The sequence below is a fragment of the Arachis stenosperma genome, chromosome 10 (genome assembly GCF_014773155.1).
Source record: "Arachis stenosperma cultivar V10309 chromosome 10, arast.V10309.gnm1.PFL2, whole genome shotgun sequence".
NCBI classification, from domain to species: domain Eukaryota; kingdom Viridiplantae; phylum Streptophyta; class Magnoliopsida; order Fabales; family Fabaceae; genus Arachis; species Arachis stenosperma.
This window is the reverse complement of record NC_080386.1, coordinates 38,902,103-38,917,488: the sequence shown is the minus strand read 5'-3', so window position 1 is coordinate 38,917,488 and position 15,386 is coordinate 38,902,103. Positions and strand designations below refer to the sequence as shown.

Genomic DNA, 15,386 nt, shown 5'->3' with positions numbered 1-15,386 from the left:
ACTTTCATAAATCAAATGAAATATGATCTTAGTAATTATTCATGTTGGTACATAGTGTAAAGATTTTCATGTAAATACTTAACGAGAAATTGTAAGAACTGGATTTTCACGGATAAAATTATTTAAATACCCAAATTAAATTTCGAAAAGTTAGGATGAGAATTTGGGGATTTAAATATGATTTCGAAAACGTGTTTTCTGCGAAAAATTGTGAAAAACCGTGAACCGGTAGTTGAATTGGTTGAACCGGTTTAAGTCTGTCCGGTACCACACGAGAAAAAGCAAAAACAGTCAAAAACCTTAGAAAAATATTAGAGATGGAAAACCGGGCGTTAATGTTAAAGGTTTTGGCCCAAAGTGGACCAAACAGATCAAAAACACTTAGCAGGTTGGACCGGGCCCAAGTGGGTCCAAGTCCAATATATATAACCCTCATTAAATGAGGTTTTCAGCTCATTCCACCCTCATTTGGAGGAGGGGGCGCTGTTGAGTTGAGAAAGGGAGGAGAGGAAGAAGAAAACCCTAATCACCTCAATCTTCCCAAGCTCATATTTTGAGCTATACCTTTCATCAGGCTTCTAGATATTATTATCTCCTTCTATATAATATTTGTATAACCTTAGAACTGTCGTAACCTTTGATTAACCTTTGCTTTACGACGTGAGGTAAGGCTTAGACTAATTAGGGTGTTACATTTAGTGGTATCAGAGCGGTTCATCCTCATGAGCCTGAGGAATGGACCGATTGTGCTTCATTGCATACTATGTGTGTCTTTTCTTTGATGCTATTAGGTTATCTACTTGATATTTCATAGCATGCTTGTTTGTGAGTGCCAGTTTGGGATAATTGAAACACTAGGCTTTTGATATTGGGACTGATCACCTCGATATCAATTATTTGGTGTAGACAGGAAACCCAATGGCCACTCACGGACGAGCTCGAGCACGTTCACGAGAGAGTAGGAATAAGCAACCGGCTGATAACCATGCCAGGTTCATGGCGGTGATGGAGAACCTGGCGAACACCATGGAAGCGAATACTACTGCGACTCTGCAAGTTGTGCGGAGGTCAATCCAACCAGCCGGAAGCGGGAACGAAAATGGAGAAGGTGCTGAGGATAGCTTGAGTGGTGTCCCGAGGACTCTAGCTGCTTTTTGGAAAGCTGGCCCGCTGGTTTTCAATGGTTCGACAAACCATACTGAAGCAGACGACTGGGTACAGGCTGTGGAGCGTGCATTGCTAACTCAACATGTACCGTATGACAAGTTCGTGGAATATGCGACTTATCAACTAGTGGGAGAAGCTCAACAATGGTGGCAAGGAGAGCGCCGACTGCGACACCAACAGAACGTGAACATTACCTGGGCGTTATTCGGGGAAGCTTTCTACAGGAAATACTTTCATAAGTCATTAAGGGAGGCTAGAGAATTGGAGCTCTTACAGCTGAAGCAAGGGTCCATGACTATAGCAGAATACACCAGCAAGTTTGAGGGACTCTGTAGGTTCTCGAGGATAAGTCAGGGTACTCCTAAGTCTTATGAGGAATGGAAATACATCGGATACGAAGTAGGGTTGAGAGAGGATATCAGGCGTGCTGTGGCTCCACTGATGATGAGGAGATTTTCGGAATTAGTAGACACGGCGAGGTTTGTTGAAGAAAATGCAAGGACAGTAGCCCCGTCAAGGAACACTCATGGAGAAAATTCTAGAAGGGAACTCGATGATCACCTCGGACCAAGGGGACAGAACTTCAAGAAAGATGGACATACTCCCCAGTATCTACAAGGTCAAGGGAACTTCAGAAGGGGCAACAATGCTCAGTTTCATCAGGTGAAAGAAAATGGTCAATGCTATAATTGTGGGAAACCTGGACATATATCTAAGTTTTGTCGCCGCGGGAGGAACCGAGATAAGGATCAGAATCAACAGTCAGGCCATGTGCGTACTTTGGATGCACGTGATGCGATGGGTTTGGATCCTCCGATGAGAGATAAGCGTATGCTTTGAGTGTTATATTGCCTAGACCTAAAGATTGCTTGGTTATATCTTTTGCAAAGTCATCGTTAGGGTCACAAGAGCTTAGGGTTTTGCTGGGAGTAAACCATGGGAAAGGAGGATTCTAGTGGCGGTAGCCGAGGATTTCGGACTTGTGGTGACGAACGATCAGAGTGGACATGCCAGAATGGTTTACAAGTATGACTGGAAGTCTTGGCGGCTCCCCGCTAGGTGATGGATGCGGTTCAGCACTAGTGGCAACGGAAGTACCGACTGACGCTTTTGCGGTTTTTAACTATGAATTTGCGGTTTTAAGATTTAAAATGATTTCTACTCTGGTTTGGGACTTTGGCTTAAATAATTCATTTTTAAAGCTAGTCAGAACTCTTGATTTAAGAGATAAGGTTTAAACAAACAGTGAGTTCTCTAACTTTGTTTAAATGTGAAAATTTGTTTCCAATTTCTTTTGTCGAAAGGGATTTAATTTGAAAAGTTTTAATTTAAGAAAATCATGATTGGAAGTAGGCAACTTCCGAGTAAACTATTTTGACTTCTTTTAGAAAATTCAACAGTGACCTAGTCTAGAATGAACTGTTTTGAATGATTTGGTTTTCAAACTAAGATTTGAAATTTTGATCAAATGAGACAATTTAGAAGGAAAAAAGTGAGTCCTAAGATTTTGTTCACTTGTGATTTTGGGTTGTTAATTTTAATTTAACAAAAGGAATTCGAATGGAAAGGTTTTGATTTAAAGGTTTCGATGAATTTAGACAAATCATGCTTTAACATGTTTAATTTACAATTAAACGGTTTTTGACTCTTTTGATAAGGTTTCAACAATGGACTCATTTAGATTGAGGCTGTTTTAAAGATTTTGACAAATATTACGAAATCGGTATTTGGTTTAAGGAAAACTTTCGGATTCTTAATGACGATAATTAGAGTGACGCAGTAGAAGTTGTACACCAAGTTGTCGACATGTGAGTTCTGGGAGGAGGAAGTGAAGTTCTTAGGTCACGTGGTGAGCAAAGGAGGAATAATCGTAGATCCTTCTAAGGTGGAAACGGTGATGGAATGGGAAAGACTGAAAAACAGTGACGGAAGTCAGAAGCTTCTTGGGTTTAGCCATGTATTACCGGAGATTCATTGAAGGATTTTCCTGGATTGCACTACCGATGGCGAAGTTGATAAGGAAAGAAGTGCCTTTTTGGACGCCAGAGTGTGAAGAGAATTTTCAAACGTTGAAGCAGAAGTTAACGTTAGCACCTGTTTTAATCTTGTTGGAACTGCATGAACTGTCCAAAGTATACTGTAATGCTTCTCTAAAGGGTTTAGATTGCGTGTTGATGCAACACAAGAATGTGGTGGCTTACGCATGGCATCAGCTGAGACCGCATGAGGTGGACTACCCAACTCATGACTTGGAATTAGCAGCGTTTGTGTTGGCGCTAACGATTTGGAAGCATGATGATTAGATTTTTGATGGTATAGAATTTCACAAATGAATTCTCGTTGCAAGTATAGTCTCTAAACCAACAATAATCCTTTCATACAAAAGATTGTTTGTCACAAGTAACAAACCCCCTAAAATTAATAACCGAAGTATTCAAACCTCGGGTCGTTCTCCCTAGAAATTACAATAAAGTGTCTTGTTATTGGTTTGAGTTGTTTTGGGGTTTTGGACAAGAAGCATGAAAGTAAATGGCAATGAAAATAAACTAACAACTATAAAAGGCTAAAAAGGTCTTGGCAAGGGTTGGTGGTCAAGGATCTCTATCCTAATCACTAACCACAATATGAGAATTGGCAAGGATTAATCTCATTAAATCATCCTCTAACTAGTAGTAAAGGAAAGTCAAATGAGCTATATCAATCCTAGTCCATAAGTCCTAACTCTCCACTAATTCAATTAGTGAGAACTAGAGTCAATGGATCCCAATCATCAATTACTTGGACATTAGTAACTCAAGAGGTCCTAAGTTACCTTTCCAAGCCAAGAGTATAAAATCCTACTCTAAAATCCAACCAAGCATTTCATCAAACACTTGGAAGGCATAAAAGGAAAGCATAGTAAAATTGCAAGAAAAGTAAATCTACACTACTCAATTACAAGGAATTAAACAACAACAAATCAAATGAACACAATTATTATGAATTACCTTGATTGAATTGAAAGAGAGTAGAAGAAACAAAAGTAGATCTACCACAAAGTATAAGAACAACATAAAGGAAATTACAACAAAAGAATAGAGGAAGATGAATGTAACAACAAAGAATTGAAAGGTAGAAGTGGAAGAAAACAAGGATTAAAACCTAGATCTAAGAGCTAATCCTAACCCTAATCCTAATTCTAGAGAGAAGTGAGAGCTTCTCTCTCTAGAAACTAACTCTAACTACTCCTAATGAGTGTGTGTGAACTAATAAGTTGGAATCCCCTTTTCTCTTCAATCCTTAGCTTTAAATAGCATCTTTGGCGCCAAAGTTGGTTGGGCTTGGGCCCCACAACCCTTCAGAATTCGTTGGTTGCGAATTCATTAAAAAATCATATATCAGCACCGACGCGTACGCGCACAGCACGCGTACGCGTCCATGGGGTGATTCGCAGGTGCGCGCAAGCGCCAGGTGCGCGTGCGCATCCATGGACGAGTTCAACTTCTTTGACTTTTCATGATTTCTCCACTTTGCATGCTTTCCCTCTTCACTCCTTTGATCTATTCCTAGCCTTTTCAATCTGAAATCACTAGCAAACATATCAAGGCATCTAGTGGAATCAAAGGGAGATAAAAATCATCAAATTAAAGGCCTAAAAAGCATGTTTTCACATCTAAGCACAGATAAGGAGACAATCACAAAACCATGCTATTTCATTGAATAAATGTGGGTAAAAGGTGATAAAATCTCTTAAAATCAATACAAGATAAACCGTCCAAACGGGGTTTGTCAAGCACTACTTGTATGAAGTGAGGTTTAGCGTCCTTTTAGGATCATAAAAGTCTCAAGGACATCTTTGATTCGGAAGATTTTAATATGCGTTAGAGAAGATGGATGGAGTTGCTTAAGGACTACGATTTTAAAATGAGTTATCACCCTGGAAAGGTGAATGTGGTAGCAGACGCTTTGAGTCGGAAGTCTTTAACAATTGCTTGGAGGAGTATCAAGAAAGAAGAGCTAGTGGATAAGTTGTGGATCTTAAGCTAGACATTGGTGAAGTGTGAAGGAAAATGGGGTATTGTTGGTGTATTATGACATAGAGGGTTGATTTTGATGAAAATTGGAGTTTGGAATGGTTTGGTTTGATTTTGGTTTTGTTTTAGAAAAGAATTGTAAAAATTGTGGTTTAGGGTAAAAGTTAATTTTTTGGTAAACTTTGTCAGATCATAACTTTTGCCTCGATTTTCAAAATTGGTTAAGATTTGTTTAGAATTAAAGATCTTTGAAAAACCTTTAAATCGATATAAAGTTTGAGAAATTTAGAATTTTGTAGAGGACGTTATGATCATTCAAAGTTGGTGTTGAAATTTTGAAATTTTGCAAAGTTATAGAATTTTGAGTTTTCTGGTATGTGCGCACGCACACTCTGCAAAAATTGTGACCTGTGCGCACGCACAGACCTGTGTGTCTGTACACGCAGAGACAGGCAGTCTACTTGCAGCACTGGCACAACTTGTGCGTACGCACACCAATGGAAAATTGCAACCTGTGCGTACGCACAGACCTATGTGCACGCATGGTGCGCGAAATTGTGATCACTACACAACTTTGCACAACTAACCAGCAAGTGCACTGGGTCGTCCAAGTAATACCTTACGTGAGTAAGGGTCGATCCCACGGAGATTGTTGGTATGAAGCAAGCTATGGTCACCTTGTAAATCTCAGTCAGGCAGACTCAAATGGGTATAGTGATAAACGAATAAAGCATAAAGATAAAGATAGAGATACTTATGTATATCATTGGTGAGAGCTTCAGATAAGCGTATGAAGATGCCTTCCCTTCCGTCTCTCTGCTTTCCTACTGTCTTCATCCAATCCTTCTTACTCCTTTCCATGGCAAGCTTATGCAAGGGTTTCACCGTTGTCAGTGGCTACCTCCCATCCTCTCAGTGAAAATGTTCCTATGCTCTGTCACAGCATATGGCTAATCAGCTGTCGGTTCTCGGTCAGGCCGGAATAGAATCCAGCGATTCTTTTGCGTCTGTCACTAACGCCCCGCCTGCTAGGAGTTTGAAGCACGTCACAGTCATTCAATCATTGAATCCTACTCAGAATACCACAGACAAGGTTAGACCTTCCGGATTCTCTTGAATGCCGCCATCAGTTCTCGCCTATACCACGAAGATTCCGGTTAAAGAATCCAAGAGATATTCACTAGAGCCTCGTATGCTTGTAGAACAAGAGTGGTTGTCAGTCACTTTGTTCATAAGTGAGAATGATGATGAGTGTCACGGATCATCACATTCATCAAGTTGAAGAACAAGTGATATCTTGGAACAAGAACAAGCAGAATTGAATAGAAGAACAATAGTAATTGCATTAATACTCGAGGTACAGCAGAGCTCCACACCTTAATCTATGGTGTGTAGAAACTCCACCGTTGAAAATACATAAGAACAAGAGTGATCATTGGTTTCGGCCCCAGAGAGGGAACCAGAAGAACCAAGATCTGATCTAAGAACTAGATGTCCAAAGATGAAAAATACAATAGTAAAAGGTCCTATATATAGAGAACTAGTAGCCTAGGGTGTACAGAGATGAGTAAATGACATAAAAATCCACTTCCGGGCCCACTTGGTGTGTGCTTGGGCTGAGCAATGAAGCATTTTCGTGTAGAGACTCTTCTTGGAGTTAAACGCCAGTTTTTATGCCAGTTTGGGCGTTTAACTCCCATTTAGGTGCCAGTTCCGGCGTTTAACGCTGGGAATTCTGAGGGTGACTTTGAACGCCGGTTTGGGCCATCAAATCTTGGGCAAAGTATGGACTATCATATATTGCTGGAAAGCCCAGGATGTCTACTTTCCAACACCGTTGAGAGCGCGCCAATTGGGCTTCTGTAGCTCCAGAAAATCCACTTTGAGTGCAGGGAGGTCAGAATCCAATAGCATCTGCAGTCCTTTTCAGTCTCTAGATCAGATTTTTGCTCAGGTCCCTCAATTTCAGCCAGAAAATACCTGAAATCACAGAAAAACACAAAAACTCATAGTAAAGTCCAGAAAAGTGAATTTTAACTAAAAACTACTGAAAATATACTAAAAACTAACTAAAAGATACTAAAAACATACTAAAAACAATGCCAAAAAGCGTACAAATTATCCGCTCATCACAACACCAAACTTAAATTGTTGCTTGTCCTCAAGCAACTGAAAATCAAATAAGATAAAAAGAAGAGAATATACTATAGGCTCCAAATTATCAATGAAATTTAGCTCCAAATTAGATGAGCGGGACTAGTAGCTTTTTGCCTCCGAACAGTTTTGGCATCTCACTCTATCCTTTGAAATTCAGAATGATTGGCTTCTTTAGGAACTCAGAATCCAGATAGTGTTATTGATTCTCCTAGTTAAGTATGATGATTCTTGAACACAGCTACTTGTTGAGTCTTGGCCGTGGCCCAAAGCACTCTGTTTTCCAGTATTACCACCGGATACATACATGCCACAGACACATAATTGGGTGAACCTTTTCAGATTGTGACTCAGCTTTGCTAGAGTCCCCAATTAGAGGTGTCCAGGGTTCTTAAGCACACTCTTTTTGCCTTGGATCACAACTTTATTTCTTTCTTTTTCTTTCTTTTTCTTTTTCTTTCTCCCCTTTTTTTTTCTTTTTCGTTTTTCTCTTTCTCTTCTTTTTTTTTTTGTATTCACTGCTTTTTCTTGCTTCAAGAATCATTTTTATGATTTTTCAGATCCTCAGTAACATGTCTCCTTTTTCATCATTCTTTCAAGAGCCAACAATTTTTAACATTCATGAACAACAAATTCAAAAGACATATGCACTGTTCAAGCATACATTCAGAGAACAAAAGTGTTGCCACCATATCAAACTAATTAAGCTAGTTTTAAAGATGAATTTGAAATCCTGTACTTCTTGTTCTTTTGTAATAAAAACAGTTTTCATTTAAGAAAGGTGATGGATTCATATTCATAGCTTTAAGGCATAGACACTAAGACACTAATGATCATAAGACACAAACATAGATAAACACAAGCATGAAAATTCGAAAAACAAGCAAATAAAGAACAAGGAGATTAAAGAACGGGTCCACCTCAGTGATGGCGGCTTGTTCTTCCTCTTGAAGGCCTTATGGAGAGCTTGAGCTCCTCAATGTCTCTTCCTTGTCTTTGTTGCTCCTCTCTCATGATTCTTTGATCTTCTCTAATTTCATGGAGGAGAATGGAGTGTTCTTGGTGCTCCACCCTTAGTTGTCCCATGTTGGAACTCAATTCTCTTTGGGAGGTGTTTAGTTGCTCCCAATAGTCTTGTGGAGGAAAGTGCATCCCTTGAGGCATCTCAGGGATCTCTTGATGAGAGGGGTCTCTTGTTTGCTCCATCCTTTTCTTAGTGATGGGCTTGAGGTCATGCCTTCTCAGTTGAACCGGCTTTGGATGCCATAAATGGTTATGGAAAAACAAAAAGCAATGCTTTTACCACACCAAACTTAAAAGGTTTGCTCGTCCTCGAGCAAAAGAAGAAAGAAGAGAGTAGAAGAAGAAGAAATGGAGGAGAGGGAGATGGCTTTGTGGTTCGGCCAAAAGGGGAAGAAGTAGTGTTTAGGGTGTGTGAAAATGAAGGAGTGAAGATGATGGTGGGATTTGATAGGTGGGGGGTTTTTGGTGAAGAAGAGAGAGGGTGGTGGGGTTGGTGGGGATCCTGTGAGGTCCACGGATCCTTAGGTGTCAAGGAAAAGTCATCCCTGCACCAAATGGCATGCAAAAACGTGTTTTGAGCCAATCCTGGCGTTAAACGCCGGGCTGGTGCCCCTTTCTGGCGTTTAACGCCAGGTTCTTGCCCTTTCCTGGCGTTTAACGCCAGTCTGGTGCCCCTTTCTGGCGTTAAACGCCCAGAATGGTGCCAGACTGGGCGTCAAACGCCCAACTGCTAGCCTCACTGGCGTTTAAACGCCAGTGAGTTCTTCCTCCAGGGTGTGCTGTTTTTCTTCCTGTTTTTCATTCTGTTTTTGCTTTTTCAATTGATTTTGTGACTTCTTATGATCATCAACCTACAAAAAAACATAAAATAGCAAAGAGAAATAGATAAAATATAACATTGGGTTGCCTCCCAACAAGTGCTTCTTTAATGTCAGTAGCTTGACAGAGGGCTCTCATGGAGCCTCACAGATACTCAGAGCAATGTTGAAACCTCCCAACATCAAACTTAGAGTTTGAATGTGGGGGTTCAACACCAAACTTAGAGTTTGGTTGTGGCCTCCCAACACCAAACTTAGAGTTTGACTGTGGGGGCTCTGTTTGACTCTGATTTGAGAGAAGCTCTTCATGCTCCTTCTCCATGGTGACAGAGGGATATCCTTGAGCCTTAAACACAAAGGATTCTTCATTCACTTGAATGATCAGTTCACCTCCATCAACATCAATCACAGCCTTTGCTGTGGCTAGGAAGGGTCTGCCAAGGATGATGGATTCATCCATGCACTTCCCAGTCTCTAGGACTATGAAATCAGTAGGGATGTAATGGTCCTCAATCTTCACCAAAACATCCTCTACAAGTCCATGAGCTTGTTTTCTTGAGTTGTCTGCCATCTCTAACGAGATTCTTGCAGCTTGCACCTCAAAGATCCCTAGCTTCTCCATTACAGAGAGAGGCATGAGGTTTACACTTGACCCTAAGTCACATAGAGCCTTCTTGAAGGTCATGGTGCCTATGGTACAAGGTATTGAAAACTTCCCAGGATCTTGTCTCTTTTGAGGTAATTTCTGCCTAGACAAGTCATCCAGTTCTTTGGTGAGCAAAGGAGGTTCATTCTCCCAAGTCTCATTTCTAAATAACTTGTCATTTAGCTTCATGATTGCTCCAAGATATTTAGCAACTTGCTCTTCAGTGACATACTCATCCTCTTCAGAGGAAGAATACTCATCAGAGCTCATGAAAGGCAGAAGTAAGTCTAATGGAATCTCTATGGTCTCATTTTGAGCCTCAGATTCCCATGGTTCCTCATTGGGGAACTCAGTGGAGGTCAGTGCACGCCCATTGAGGTTTTCCTCAGTGGCGTTCACTTCCTCTCCTTCCTCTCCAAATTCGGCCATGTTTATGGCCTTGCACTCTCCTTTTGGATTTTCTTCTGTATTGCTTGGAAGAGTTCTTGGAGGGAGTTCAGTAATTTTCTTACTCAGCTGTCCCACTTGTGCCTCCAAATTCCTAATGGAGGACCTTGTTTTAGTCATGAAACTTTGAGTGGTTTTGATTAGATCAGAGACCATGGTTGCTAAGTCAGAGGGGTTCTGCTTAGAATTCTCTGTCTGTTGCTGAGAAGATGATGGAAAAGGCTTGCCATTGCTAAACCTGTTTCTTCCACCATTATTGTTGTTGAAACCTTGTTGAGGTCTCTCTTGATTCTTCCATGAGAAATTTGGGTGATTTCTCCATGAAGAATTATAGGTGTTTCCATAGGGTTCTCCTAAGTAATTTACCTCTTCCATTAAAGGGTTCTCAGGATCATAAGCTTCTTCTTCAGATGAAGCATCTTTAGTACTGCTTGGTGCATTTTGCATTCCAGACAGACTTTGAGAAATCAAATTGACTTGTTGAGTCAATATCTTGTTCTGAGCCAGTATGGCATTCAGAGCATCAATCTCAAGAACTCCTTTCTTCTGACTTGTCCCATTGTTCACAGGATTCCTTTCAGAAGTGTACATGAATTGGTTATTTGCAACCATTTCAATTAGTTCTTGAGCTTCTGTAGGCGTCTTCTTCAGGTGAAGAGATCCTCCAGCAGAGCTATCCAAAGACATCTTGGATAGTTCAGAGAGACCATCATAGAAAATACCTATGATACTCCATTCAGAAAGCATGTCAGAAGGACATTTTCTGATCAATTGTTTGTATCTTTCCCAAGCTTCATAGAGGGATTCTCCATCCTTCTGTCTGAAGGTTTGGACTTCCACTCTAAGCTTACTCAATTTTTGAGGTGGAAAGAACTTTGCCAAGAAGGCATTGACTAGCTTTTCCTAAGAGTCCAGGCTTTCTTTAGGTTGTGAGTCCAACCATGTCCTAGCTCTGTCTCTTACAGCAAAAGGGAATAGCATAAATCTGTAGACCTCAGGGTCAACCCCATTAGTCTTGACAGTGTCACATATTTGCAAGAATTCAGCTAAGAACTGATGAGGATCTTCCAATGGAAGTCCATGGAACTTGCAATTCTGTTGCATTAGAGAAACTAATTGAGGCTTAAGCTCAAAGTTGTTTGCTCCAATGGCAGGGATAGAGATGCTTCTCCCATAGAAGTCGGGAGTAGGTGCAGTAAAGTCACCCAGCACCTTCCTTGCATTGTTGGCATTGTTGTTGTTTTCGGCTGCCATGTGTTTTTCTTCTTTGAAGAATTCGGTTAGGTCCTCTACAGAGAGTTGTGCCTTAGCTTCTCTTAGCTTTCGCTTCAAGGTCCTTTCAGGTTCAGGGTCAGCTTCAACAAGAATGCCTTTGTCTCTGCTCCTGCTCATATGAAAGAGAAGAGAACAAGAGAATATGGAATCCTCTATGTCACAGTATAGAGATTCCTTGAGGTGTCAGAGGAAAAGAAAAATGGAAGACAGAGGTAGAAAATTCAAACTTATCAAAGAAGATGGAGTTCGAATTTTGCATTAAGGAATAGTGTTAGTCCATAAATAGAAGGATGTGAGAAGAGAGGAAGAAATTTTCGAAAATCAAGTGAAATATTTTGAAAACATTTAAAAAAATTAATTAATTTTCGAAAATCAAGAGTGAGAAAGAAATCAAGTAATTTTTGAAAAAGATTTTTGAAATTAGAAATCAACAAGATATGATTTGAAAACTATTTTGAAAAAGATGTGATTAAAGAGATATGATTGAAAAGTTATGGTTTTAAAGAAGATATGATTGAAAAGATATGATTTTGAAAATAATTTTAAAAAGATTTGATTTTAAAAATTAATGACTTGCCTAACAAGAAAAGATATGATTCAAACATTAAACCTTTCTCAATAGAAAAGGCAACATACTTAAAATGTTCAATCAAATCATTAATTGTTAGTAAGTGTCTTTGAAAAAGGAAAGAAATTGATTTTGAAAACATTTGATTGAAAAGATTTGATTTGAAAAAGATTTGATTTTGAAAAACTTTGAAAACTTGAAAAAAATTGATTTTGAAAACAAAATCCTCCCCCTTGTGCCATCCTGGCGTTAAACGCCCAGAATGGTGCACATTCTGGCGTTTAACGCCCAAAACTCTACCCTTTTGGGCGTTAAACGCCCAGCCAGGTACCCTGGCTGGCGTTTAAACGCCAGTCTGTCTTCTTCACTGGGCATTTTTGAATGCCCAGCTTTTTCTGTATAATTCCTCTGCAGTATGTTCTGAATCTTTAATTCTCTGTATTATTGACTTGAAAAGACACAAATTAAAAATATTTTTGGATTTTTAATAATGAGGAATAATCAAAATGCAACTAAAATCAAATAACAATGCATGCAAGACACCAAACTTAGCAGTTTGTATACTATTGACACTAACAAAATGAGAATGCACATAAGAAATAACAAAACACTCAAGTCAATAGAATTCAAAGATCAAAACAAGGAAATCATCAAGAACAACTTGAAGATAAATGAAGACGCATGCATAAATTTGAAAAATGCAAGAAGAACAGAAACATGCAATTGACACCAAACTTAAAATGAGACACTAGACTTAAACAAGAAATATTTTTTTTTTGTTTTTATGATTTTGTAATTTTTTTGGATTTTTCGAAAATTAAGTGGAAGAAGAAAATAAAGGTATCAAAATTCTTAATGAGAATTCCAGGAATCATGCAATGTTAGTCTAAAGCTTTAGTCTAAAGGAATTAGACATAGCTAGCTAAGCTTCAGCAGGTCATTGCATTCAAGAGCTAAATTGATGATGATCAATCAGCTTTGGTGATGATAAGAACATCACCTTGAAACACTAGAATTCATTCTTAAGAACTCTGAAGAAAAATAATACCTAATCTAAGCAACAAGATGAACCGTCAGTTGTCCATACACAAACAATCCCCGGCAACGGCGCCAAAAACTTGGTGCGCGAAATTGTGATCACTACACAACTTTGCACAACTAACCAGCAAGTGCACTGGGTCGTCCAAGTAATACCTTACGTGAGTAAGGGTCGATCCCACGGAGATTGTTGGTATGAAGCAAGCTATGGTCACCTTGTAAATCTCAGTCAGGCAGACTCAAATGGGTATAGTGATAAACGAATAAAGCATAAAGATAAAGATAGAGATACTTATGTATATCATTGGTGAGAGCTTCAGATAAGCATATGAAGATGCCTTCCCTTCCGTCTCTCTGCTTTCCTACTGTCTTCATCCAATCCTTCTTACTCCTTTCCATGGCAAGCTTATGCAAGGGTTTCACCGTTGTCAGTGGCTACCTCCCATCCTCTCAGTGAAAATGTTCCTATGCTCTGTCACAGCATATGGCTAATCAGCTGTCGGTTCTCGGTCAGGCTGGAATAGAATCCAGCGATTCTTTTGCGTCTGTCACTAACGCCCCGCCTGCTAGGAGTTTGAAGCACGTCACAGTCATTCAATCATTGAATCCTACTCAGAATACCACAGACAAGGTTAGACCTTCCGGATTCTCTTGAATGCCGCCATCAGTTCTCGCCTATACCACGAAGATTCCGGTTAAAGAATCCAAGAGATATTCACTAGAGCCTCGTATGCTTGTAGAACAAGAGTGGTTGTCAGTCACTTTGTTCATAAGTGAGAATGATGATGAGTGTCACGGATCATCACATTCATCAAGTTGAAGAACAAGTAATATCTTGGAACAAGAACAAGTAGAATTGAATAGAAGAACAATAGTAATTGCATTAATACTCGAGGTACAGCAGAGCTCCACACCTTAATCTATGGTGTGTAGAAACTCCACCGTTGAAAATACATAAGAACAAGAGTGATCATTGGTTTCGGCCCCAGAGAGGGAACCAGAAGAACCAAGATCTGATCTAAGAACTAGATGTCCAAAGATGAAAAATACAATAGTAAAAGGTCCTATATATAGAGAACTAGTAGCCTAGGGTGTACAAAGATGAGTAAATGACATAAAAATCCACTTCCGGGCCCACTTGGTGTGTGCTTGGGCTGAGCAATGAAGCATTTTCGTGTAGAGACTCTTCTTGGAGTTAAACGCCAGTTTTTATGCCAGTTTGGGCGTTTAACTCCCATTTAGGTGCCAGTTCCGGCGTTTAACGCTGGGAATTCTGAGGGTGACTTTGAACGCCGGTTTGGGCCATCAAATCTTGGGCAAAGTATGAACTATCATATATTGCTGGAAAGCCCAGGATGTCTACTTTCCAACGCCGTTGAGAGCGCGCCAATTGGGCTTCTGTAGCTCCAGAAAATCCACTTTGAGTGCAGGGAGGTCAGAATCCAACAGCATCTGCAGTCCTTTTCAGTCTCTGGATCAGATTTTTGCTCAGGTCCCTCAATTTCAGCCAGAAAATACCTGAAATCACAGAAAAATACACAAACTCATAGTAAAGTCCAGAAAAGTGAATTTTAACTAAAAACTACTGAAAATATACTAAAAACTAACTAAAAGATACTAAAAACATACTAAAAACAATGCCAAAAAGCGTACAAATTATCCGCTCATCAACGCACACGTTGGGGAGGCCAGTCTGTTGGGGGTGCTGGCACAAGTTGTGCGAGTGAACAGACCCTTTTATGTATTGACACCTGTGCGTATGCACAATTTTAAAAATTTCTTGGGCGTGCGTACGCACACCCCTATGCGGACACACATGCCCTGTTTCTCACATTTTGCTTTGTTTTCAACTATTTCACCTTTCCGATGAGGTTGTAAGCTTCTATAACACCTTTTTAAGACTTTTGGACATATTTTTTGGTGCTCAAACATGGAAAATGGTTTAAGGATTCTAGACACAATTATTTGAAAAGAGTTAGCAAACGGAGTACTAGGTTTCTATTGTACTGGGGAGGTTGATGATGTGTGATGAATGGTTGATGAACGAGATGTGGAAGCAAGGAAATGAAATGTGAAAGAACAGTAGTTGAAAAGAGTCGGAGACTCTAAATGAAGTGTTGGATCCATCTTGTGCTAAAAATGTTTTGAAAACCACTGTACTACTTTTTATTTAAATTATGAGACGCTATGCGCTCGGTAGGGGCCGAGGTTGGATCCCGCCTGTCGAGGTAGCGGCG

General features: G+C 39.9%; 1 protein-coding gene and 1 non-coding gene across 2 annotated transcripts; both read left to right on the top strand.

Moving 5' to 3' along the window:
* The first annotated feature begins 918 nt into the window (after nucleotides 1-918).
* LOC130956994 (uncharacterized) lies at nucleotides 919-2,007 on the top strand. The gene has a single exon (XM_057883907.1). The coding sequence runs from the start codon at nucleotides 919-921 to the stop codon at nucleotides 2,005-2,007; it is 1,089 nt and encodes a 362-aa protein (XP_057739890.1).
* Nucleotides 2,008-11,009: 9,002 nt separating this feature from the next.
* Nucleotides 11,010-11,117, top strand: LOC130959560 (small nucleolar RNA R71). The gene has a single exon (XR_009078633.1). It is a non-coding gene; the product is annotated as a small nucleolar RNA R71 (small nucleolar RNA).
* The last annotated feature ends 4,269 nt before the right edge of the window (nucleotides 11,118-15,386 follow it).